General features: G+C 47.3%; 1 protein-coding gene across 1 annotated transcript; it reads right to left on the bottom strand.

Annotated features, from left to right (window-relative positions):
* Nucleotides 1-723: 723 nt before the first annotated feature.
* Nucleotides 724-10,176, bottom strand: slc34a1b (solute carrier family 34 member 1b; the record flags this gene model as incomplete). The annotated part of the gene is made up of 13 exons (XM_083686040.1): nucleotides 724-1,311; nucleotides 1,905-2,029; nucleotides 3,806-3,922; nucleotides 4,128-4,295; nucleotides 4,530-4,650; nucleotides 4,993-5,088; nucleotides 5,410-5,605; nucleotides 6,051-6,162; nucleotides 7,182-7,325; nucleotides 7,604-7,750; nucleotides 8,325-8,507; nucleotides 9,898-9,984; nucleotides 10,125-10,176. 13 exons carry the CDS (start codon nucleotides 10,174-10,176, stop codon nucleotides 724-726), a joined length of 2,136 nt encoding a protein of 711 aa, XP_083542166.1.
* Nucleotides 10,177-10,596: the final 420 nt, after the last annotated feature.

Genomic DNA, 10,596 nt, shown 5'->3' with positions numbered 1-10,596 from the left:
AACTGAGTGACATTGATTCGAGCCATAGCATAGCGAAGACCAAATGTTTTGTTTGTTTTTAAAAAAAAATATATATTTCACAGAGCACACTTTTATACAGATCTAACTTTTGTTACAGACAAGATGTTGATTCCAGTGTTACTGTATGTGTACTACGATATATACTATACCATCGTTACACACCTGTCAGAGAAATCATACAGGAGCTATCATGTTTACGAGCAGTGTCTGTGTATTTCTACCATCTAGGCCGTTCTAGTTTGACTACGACGTTCTCTTTTGTACATCAGAGCGTATCTTGCCCTTTGTTGTGTTCACAAAGCAGAAAGACAACATTATCTACTTGTGAACAGAACGTTCCGCTCCCACAGTGGTGCTGAAAAGAAATATTCCTTTCTTACAGAGAACAGAATCATCAAGGGGCTTAAAGCTAAATCTGCTTTTATTTCATTTTATCGAATGCCTTCTGTGAGGCATGTGAACAGTGCGATTTGTTTGTGAACAACACACGTGACATAAGGTCTGAAAATACTGCTGGTTGTCCTCAACCCTCTCAGAGCTGAGGGAGCTCTGATCCGTCAATGGTGAACAAACAACCAACGGACTACCTGAGAGAGAGAGAAGAAAAGCAGCAGTACATTGGACCCCAAGGCGCAGATTTCTACTCCTTCTTTGTAAGAAGAGATAGAATATAAAACCCTTCCTATAAAACAGCCAGCTCCACTAGAGAGGAGTACTGTTGCACCTCTCCAGACCCTTCAGCTTCAGTACGGGGACGCCAGGGCGCTTCTCGTCCAGATAGGCCAGCGCAGGGTTATCATACGCCAGCTCCGCCTTCCTCTGGGCCGCCGCCGTCTTGGAGTCATCCGGGGTCGTCGCCGTGGAGACTGGCGCCGCCGGGTCGTCTCCTCCCGCGCGGCCGGGGCTGCAGCACACGGTTGCCTTGGTGATGACCCTGTCGAGGGGTTTAAGTGAGCGCATCCAGCGAGGCAGGAAGTCCCAGCTCTGCAGGCGAGAGGGCAAGTGGTCGGGGCTACGCGCCTGCATCACATTCACCATGGTGATGAAGATGGTCACGGCCAGGAAGGGGGCCCCCACGCCCACCATCACCCGCCAGCCGGCCATTGAGAGGCCCAGGATCAGCGATGGGAGGAGCAGAAAGAAGAGGAGGAGGTAGAGGACAGCGAACCAGCGGTACTTGGCGGTGCGTTCGCCGAGGACGCGGGCCATCCGAATGGGCACGCGCATGGCGGGGACCGGGTACCACAGCAGGATGCCCAGGACGTTGAAGAAGAAGTGACACAGGGCGATCTGGGGACAGAGAGACAAGATGGAGGATAGAAGCCAGGGGAGGCTGGTGGCGGTAGACAAATTGGAGGACTGGCTCATTGTAATGCATGGAATGGAATGACAAATGGTCTCCGTCCTCCAATTTCTACCTCTACTAGCCTCCACTGAGGGGGGAACCTCCCTCATAGAGGGAACCATGCAGTTGTCTACCCTAACCCCCTCATCTAAATGTATTTGTAGTCCTGTAAGTTGCTCCGGATAAAACATCTGGTCTTCTAAGTGACTCAAATGAACATAATTAAAATATATCTTGTCTCGATAACAGTGTTTACTAAATGACTATAAGATCATGTACAGTGTTCTGCATAAGTAATGGGACAGTGAAGCATTTTTTCTTCATTCAGCTCTATACTGCAAACGTCTGAATTTGAAATCAAACAACTACTATGGTTAAAGTAGAGATTCTCAGCTTTTTTGGGATGGTATTTGTGTACAGATTGGTTTCACCATTCAGACATTACACCCCTTTTTATCCATAGTCCTCCTAAGAAAAAATGCTTCACTGTCCCATTACTTACGCAGGGCACTGTAAATGCTAAACACTGTAGTCATACCTGAATGGCAGCAGGCAGCTTGTCCCCGGGGCTGGCCAGGGAGGCCAGCAGGGCGGTGGTGGTGGTGCCTATGTTGGAGCCCAGGGTCAGGGGGTAGGCCCTCTCCAGACTGATCACCCCTATGCCTGCCAGCAACATCAACACCAGCACGGTCATGACCCTTCTATGACATAGGGTACAGCAGCGGAGGCTGGTGAAGGTAGAAATCGGAGGACAGGCTCATTGTAATGCATGGGACGGAATGGGGAATGAGCCCCTCCTCCGATTTCTAACCTCCACTAGCCTCCATTGGAGTACAGTCAGTGTTCATTCTACGCATTGGACAAGCACAACACGAGGAGCAGGTTGAAACAGGTTCAAAGTTACGCTAATGCCTGTCAAGAGAGTTGGTGTGTGCATTCTACACGTGAATAACAACAATGAAAGGGTGGAAACCTAATACCTTTGACCGTCTTTGTCTCATTCTACACCTACTACCCGAAAGGACTGGTTAGGAATAAATACAGCGAAGAGAACACCGTCAATATCATCCATTCAGATCATTTGCGATGGTAGGCTATTCTGGTCAGAAGAGAAGACAATGTGGTATGGTATTGGATGAACAGTACAAACTCTCAAGGGGCCAGTTACTGTATGAAACACACCATCTTTATTTTCAGACATGGCATTGGACGCAAATATAAACTCAATCAATCAACCCACACAGAGAAGAACATTGTAGTATTGTACAATCACATATTCGTCAAGATTGGCAGCCAATTATTAAAGGTAGACAGAGATATGATGTAGCCATGAAATAGTTAGGCGACTACTGCCAGAAATGGCTAGCATGAAGCAAGATAATTCACACCTGCCAGCCTTTCTGTCATGTGGTTGTCATTGCCCCTGTCCCTATGGAATCACGTACGAGTGAAACTTGTGGGTGCAGCTGAAACATCTCTCTCTCTCTCTTCCTGCGGTAACAACCCAAGTTAAATTTAACTCATTGCTCAGTCTACCATTAGCATAGTTTAAACAGTTGGACTTTTAACTATTTACATCCTTTTCTGTTTTTACATGTTTATGTGCTTCATATTCAATTGACACATTGTCAATTGAATATTGCTAAATAATCACCAAATTATTCTGAAAAACAGTCTAGATCACCGACAACACCATCGTTAAATAAGAAACAATTACCTAAAACTTTAAATAGAGTGAACTATGGATCCCTTTAATGAATGTTTATTGATGTGACCATAAGTGTTCAGATCAGTAAAGATCAGTTCACTACAGTATGATCAATGATCACATGTTTAATTGCCACTATTCTGAGAGTGGCTGTTTCGGAGGTCATAAAGCACGGGATCCAGACAGCTATTGAGAAACACCAGAGCTCTGATGATGGCCCAACTGTCTTTATTGAACCCTCTCAGAGACATGTTTCTGAACAAAATGGTTGACTGGGTTATTTGCATCTGGGAGGGACAAACGTCAGTTCCAGTGAAGTTTTTTTGTTTTTTAGATTTGCAATTCAAATGGATTCTCAGTGTTATTATGCATATACTGTATGTGTGCTTCCTCTGTACAGTGTCTTCAGTAAGTATTCACCTCCTTGACTTTTTCCATACATTGTTGTGTTACAACCGGACTTCAAAATAGATTTAATTGAGATTTTTTTAGTCACTACACAAAATCTACACTATAATGACCAAGTGAAAATATTTTTTTTTAGAAATGTTTAAAAATGAAAAGTTGAAATGTGTTGAGTCAATAACTTAATACGTTGAATTGAGTCCATCTGAGTGCAAAGATAATAGTTCATGTGATTTCGGAATGAATATCTTTGTTTTTAGGGGGTCTCTGATTCGCGTACAGTAGGAATCAATCTGTTTCGAGGTGTAATGGTGGATGTCACTCACCTATCAGTGGGGTCAGGGCTGAGGTGAAAACAGAGCTGCTCTGTACTACGAATGTCATCCCAGCACCTACGAACATGGCCAGGTAGCCCGCTAGCCATCCAAACGGAGACGGCAAGTCTACAGGGACATACACAGAGTAGGCATTGTAAGTACAGTATGGTAGATCTATCAATATGCATCTCTACCGTATCTATTCCCCAATCTGTGTGTGTCTGCCTATGTATTTTATTTTGATATTTGGGATGCATGCTAGGGACAGAGGTTGCGAATATCTAGCGTGCAAATATCTAGCATGCAAATATCTCACGTGCTTGATGCTCACCTGTGTTGATGACCTTCTGGATGACCTTTGCCACTTGACCTTTGAGGAGGGAATTGAGCAGCTTGACCAGGAGCACCAGGCAGGTGCAGAGCAGCACCAGGGAGCCCACCAGGAGAAGAAGCCCCACGGCCAGGTCTGATAGCTGGGCACCCACAAATAGGTGCCTGCCTGGGAAGAACCAGGGCCACAAAATAAATCAATACATAGTGCACGGCCAAATGTTCTTTGTTCTCAAAAGAATGGGCACGGTAAATCCTCTGAGATATAGGCAATCAGCAAAGAATAGGACAAGCCTCAAATAGTACATTTCAAAGATTTACGAGCCCATGCATTCGCTGTGATAAACAATACATATTGATAACAGATGGCATGAGGGATTGAAGGATTTCACTGTGGCCTCACATTTCTCAATGTTGACCTCTGTGGTCAGGTTCTTTGTAGTCAAGGTGATGTCACCATCCTGCCAGCATGGGTGGGAGGAGCTGCAGTTGACAGGACCACTGATGCTCACATTCACAGAGGACTAAGGGAGGAGGGGGGGGAGAGAGGGAGAGAGAGAGGGGGGAGAAAGAGAGAGAGAGAGAGAGAGAGGGGGGGGAGAGAGAGAGAGAGAGAGAGAGAGAGAGAAGAGGGAGGGAGGGAGGGAGGGAGAGAGAGAGAGAGAGAGAGAGAGAGAGAGGGGGAGGGAGGGAGGGAGAGAGAGAGAGAGAGAGAGAGAGAGAGAGAAGGAGGGAGGGAGGGAGAGAGCAACAGAGACAGAAACAGAGAGGCATAGCTTTATCATATGATATGAGTGATGTCTCATCACAGTCTGAGACAGAGGGTCTGAGGGTGACGGTAATGACATGGTGGACGTGGTCAGTACCGTAACGAGAGCAGTCTTGCACCACTGCTTCACCAGGCTCCGATTCCTCATACTCTCGTCTCCCATGGCGATCCCTGTGATCACACGCTTGTCCAGCTGAGTGAGAGGGGAGACAGGGAAGAGAGAGAAGGAAGAAAAGAGAAGAGAAAGATTAATAGTTTGACCCTGGGAAATATTTGCAATCCAAGCATTTAAGAATATCTTTGTTGTGTCAGATAGTTTGGAGGCAGTTCTGCAGTAATGAAATGAGTGACAGTAATACCTGGATGATGAGTTTGGTGACTGAATAATACCTGAATAATGAATTTGGTGACTGAACGATACATGAATGATGAGTTTGGTGACTGAATAACACCGGGATGATGAGTTTGGTGACTGAATAACACCTGGATGATGAGTTTGGTGAATGAATAATACCTGGATGATCAGTTTGGTGACTGGCTCGGTGATGACCTTCAGTAACTCAGGTGCTTCCTCTCCACTCTGGATGTTGAAGCTGGTGACCACAGTATGGGCCAGCCGGCTCATCAGGCCTGTGGCCACCTCCACCGGCAACAGAACCAGAACCGACAGCCAGTTGAAGCAGTCGTGGATGGTGGCCCCAGCGAACGCACTGAAACAGACCCCATTCGTAACAGACACCAGCTTCGTAACCTTACTGTAGCGACTTGCATACTGAGTGCTTTTAATGATCTGGCCTTTGAAGCCTACTAGCGTTTGAATGTGTTCTTATTCATACATATCTTTGCATTTATTGTGATGTACTGCAATGGACATTATATTGGTGATTTAGTCTATAATGAAGGCCGAAACAAATGTTTATCTTAGCTTCAATGGACAATAAAGCTTTTTGAACTTTGAAAGTTTAATGTGATTATAATGGCATGACTATCTGTGTAACGTTGTGCTTGATGTTAATGTGCTAGGTGTTGGATCAATGAAGTCAGAAATGTTAAGACTTCTGTCGATTAGCTAAGCTTATACAGTATGTATGTACGATTTCCTCTCCTCTCCTCCCTGTCCTCTGATTCCTCCCTCTCTCCTCTCCTCTATTATACCGTTTGAACTCATTCCTCTCCCCTGCCTGCATCATGGCTACGATGGTGTTGGTGACAGATGTCCCGATGTTGGACCCCATGATGATAGGAACAGCAGACCGTACGTCCAGTACTGTGAGGTAGGAAACACACACAGTTGTAGTCACACACACACACAGACACAGACACAGACACACACGCACACGCACACATGCACAAATCCACACACACGCACACACACGCGCGCACACACACACACACACACACACACACACACACACACACACACACACACATTGCTGAACACTGCAAATGTGTATAATTACTTTGACTCTGGAAGTCAGTGAAGGTCTGTCAGAAAGGAAATGTGCGGAGCTCTAATATGATCAAATATGACCCTTCACATTTCAAAACGCTTATAAACTTTTAATAGAAAACATTCTGAAGGCGATTTGCAGGTAAGTGGATGCAGCTAAGGCTTTTTAATGAATAGCTGGTTTTAATGTTGGTGGGGCCTCTTATGTTGATGAACTCCACACCCACGCACGCAGGCACACGCAAGCACACACACACACACATGCACACACACACACACACACACACACACAGCTCCTATAGGCAGATTGAGTCACAGGAGAGCAGAACTGCAATAATTCACCTCTCCTGTTTTTACTCAGATTGGTGGTTCAGCCAGAGGTAGGACTGGCATACTTAGAAACTGTGCCCAGTGCCCCCACACACACATACACACAATGAATGAGAGGTCTCTGCTGGTAATGGGCTAACCCCCATTACCAGCAGACAGTTCATACCCTCAACAGCTCTACGCTCTACACAGCTGAACTCACCCCAGACTGATTGAGATGAGAGAGGATAGGAGCTGCAGCACTTCATTTTTTATTTAACGGCATATGTTTGTATCTCATCCCTTTGATGCTCATCCTAGTGGATTGTTTAGATTCACAAACCTTGTTCCCTCTCTCTCTTTCTCTCACATACACACATACACCCCCCCACACACACACATACACACACAGACACAGAGACAGACACAGACACAGACACAGACACAGATACAGACAGAGACACAGACACACATACATATACACACATACACACACACACACACACAGTGAGAGGGCCAGTACTCACAACCAGAGGAGACCATGCTGACTACGATGGAGGAGGAGGTGGAGGAGCTTTGGACCAGCACAGTGACCAGTATCCCCACCACCAGCCCTGCCACTGGATTGGACAGCACCACACTGTCCTTGAAGATGTCCCCCGCAACCTTGCCTTCAGCCAAACACACACACACACACACACACACACACACACACACACAGACACACAGCACCAGACAACATAGGATTAACGAACAGAACCTTAGCTACCACCAGAACTAATATCTCCAGAGTCAGTTTGTCGTTAATCGTTTGGATAACCTGAACTGCCCTGTCTACTTTCTCTTTCTCATTAGTATCACCACCAGGGGAGCATCGCATAGTGGATACAGAGTCGTTAACTAAGTCATTATTTACTCCCCTGGAGGCAGTTACACCTGGCCTACTTACCCCCGGCCAGCTGGAAGGCAGAACTCAGGGTGTCCAAGGAGCACACGAACAAGAAGAGGAGGAGGAGGAGGAGAGGGATCTTGGAGAAGTTGATGAAGACTTCTCTCATTCGGCCTGGTTTCTCCATGGTGGACAGTGATGTAGTATCTGTCCCCCGACACAATGCCAGAACAATAGTGAACACAAAGAGTAAGTCATTTCCCCCAGAAAGAAGAAACAAACATGATGTGTGTGTGTGTGTGTGTGTGTGTGTGTGTGTGTGTGTGTGTGTGTGTGTGTGTGTGTGTGTGTGTGTGTGTTCCTTCCTGGCGAAACCAAGGAGGACTTGGCCTAGTGTATTATAAACAGTATCACTTTGACCAGATAAGACACCAACGTCACAACACTGTCTTGCCCCTCACACCTCTCCTCCACACTCTTTCCATGGCCTCTTTCATAGCCTGAGTATGCTGTCACATGTGGGGGGTGATACTTGTTTGAAAGGTTGCTGATGATGACTATCCGGGTGTCTGCACTGTGTATGCTGTACTGTATGTCAGTGGCAGGGGAGGCTGGTGGAGGTAGAAATCGGAGGACGGGCTCATTGCAATGCATGAAACGGAATGAGGAATGGTATGAAACACCTCATTCCATTCCATTCCATTCCATTCAATACAATGAGCCCGTCCTCCGATTTCTCCCTCCACCGGTCTCCCCTCTCCTGAAGTCTTCTGTACTGTACCTTGTTCTTTGGGAGGCCTTGTCTCCTCCCTGGTTGTGGGGGAGGTGGGGGGGGGGTTGTTCCCCTGGCTGTACGCCTCATAGCTGCTGATGAGATCCAGGGTGGACCCGAGGCCAGACTCCCTGTCCTCCTCCTGCAGGGGTTTAGGCCACAAGGAGGGAGAAGTACCATGGATCGCCACCCCTGAAACCCACAGTGGAGAACTCACCTGAATACAGTCTGGGACAACACTGAACACAGTCTGGGACTACGCTGAACACAGTCTGGGACTACGCTGAACACAGTCTGGGACTATGCTGAACATAGCCTAGGACTACACTGAACACACCGTACTGTAGGACTATTTCAATGTTCCACCACCGTTTAACCATAGTTTAACTGAGCTTTTTGAAGGTACAATGTTCTGTTAGGAAGAACATGTTGGGCTGTCAGGGAAGTCGCCTTCACCAACCAACACAGTCATGATGGATGAGTGGTCATAGGGGTAGATATGGAAATCATGGCTTTATATAGCCACACACTAACCATCTCCTTACCAGGTGAGGCTGGTGGAGGTAGAAATCGGAGGACGGGCTCATTGTTACATTTACATTTACATTTATGGCATTGAGCAGACGCCTTTATCCAAAGCAACTTACAACAAATACATTTGTTTAAGTAAGTGAATCATCTATCCATCAGTCATCATAAGAAAAAGAAATCGATGCTCAGACCAGGGGCTATTGGCAGTCACAATGCTAGAAGAAGATTTTTTTTTTTTTTGTATTAACTGGAGAGAAACTTGTACAGGGGGTTAGTGGGGGTGGAGAGGTCTTTAGGAAGAACCGTTAAGATGTAGCCTGAAGAGATGGGTCTTCAATCTACGGTGGAAGATTGGTAGTGACTCTGCAGTCATGACAGCAGTGGGAAGCTCATTCCACCAGCGGGGCGCCAGGACAGTGAAAAGCCGTGACCGAGTAGTGCGGCTGCTACATCCACGTAGAGGCGACGGTGCCAGGCGGCCAGCCGAGGTGGAAGAGTGGAGTGATCGGGCAGGGGTTTGGGGGGTGACCGTTGATTGCAAGTAGGGAGGGGCTGTTCCCTTTGCCGCCCGGTAAGCAAGCACCAGGGTCTTGAATCCGATGCGAGCTGCTACCGGGAGCCAGTGAAGGGTGCGAAGGAGGGGGGTGACATGGGAGAGTTTGGGGAGATTGAACACCAGATGGGTGGGAGTGTTCTGGATGAGCTGCAAAGGCCTGATGGTGGAGGCAGGGAGACCGGCCAAGAGTCTGTTGCAGTAGTCAAGGCGAGAGAGTGTTTCGACCAAAAGTTGTACTACTTCTCTGGTGAGGAATGGCCTACTCAATGGACTACTCATCCAATTCCATGCATTACAATGAGCCCGTCCTCCGATTTCTACCTCCACCAGCCTCCCATGCTCTCTACTGACCACAAGCCCTATCAGACACAAAGGACCCACTTTAGTAGGATTTGAAAGGTGTGTTTCAGTACATCACATCTAAGTACCATCCCTGTCCCCCCCCCCCCCCCCCCCCCCCCCCCCCCTTCCCCCTTCCCCCCCGGGATTGGTTACCTTTGTAGTGGCTCATTGGTTCCCCTCCCGGTGCCATGATTGTGATTCGTCGAGAGGACATGACTACGATGACTTCACTGTTATGCCCTGTTAAAGAAGGGGGGGAGGGGCAACAGAATGAGACAAGGCCACATGACATTTAGTTATGGGAGCTATTCTCATACTGTGGCAGGCAAGTAGCATCCAATTAAATGTGAACAAAGGGAGCGTACGTTGTGTTCATCGACAGCCGTCCTTGACGAGGCGGGACGCAGCTCTCTGGCGATACAGAGATGTCATGTCACTATCATTCCAGAGGCCTTGTCAGATGAATGGCACATCAGTGCCCTAACTGTCTTCAGTCCACCCACCCCCCCCCCCCCCCCGCCTGCTGACACTGGCACCGGTGGAAGTTAGTTCCTCTCCTAACGGTCTCCACTTTCCAATGTAATTAAAACCCACTCAGTTATAGTGTAGGGATTTTCACTGTAGGTAAGTGCTTTTTTGCTTGTCTAGACTGAGAGGCCTCCGATTGGGGACACTTATGGAGGCACAAGTCCTAATGCGCTTCTTAAAAGCAAAGAGCTCTTTGGTGGATGCCAGTCATTATTCTGACTCTCTAGATTCTCTGTGCCATCTCTCGGTTTGTGATGGGCAGAGAGGTGCTGCTATCTAAGTGTGTCAGAAGCGCCAAGGCAATTTGCGAGACTATTGAACTGA

This window comes from Argentina silus, assembly GCF_951799395.1.
Source record: "Argentina silus genome assembly, chromosome: 15".
NCBI lineage: Eukaryota > Metazoa > Chordata > Actinopteri > Argentiniformes > Argentinidae > Argentina > Argentina silus.
This window is presented reverse-complemented; position numbering and strand designations above follow the sequence as displayed.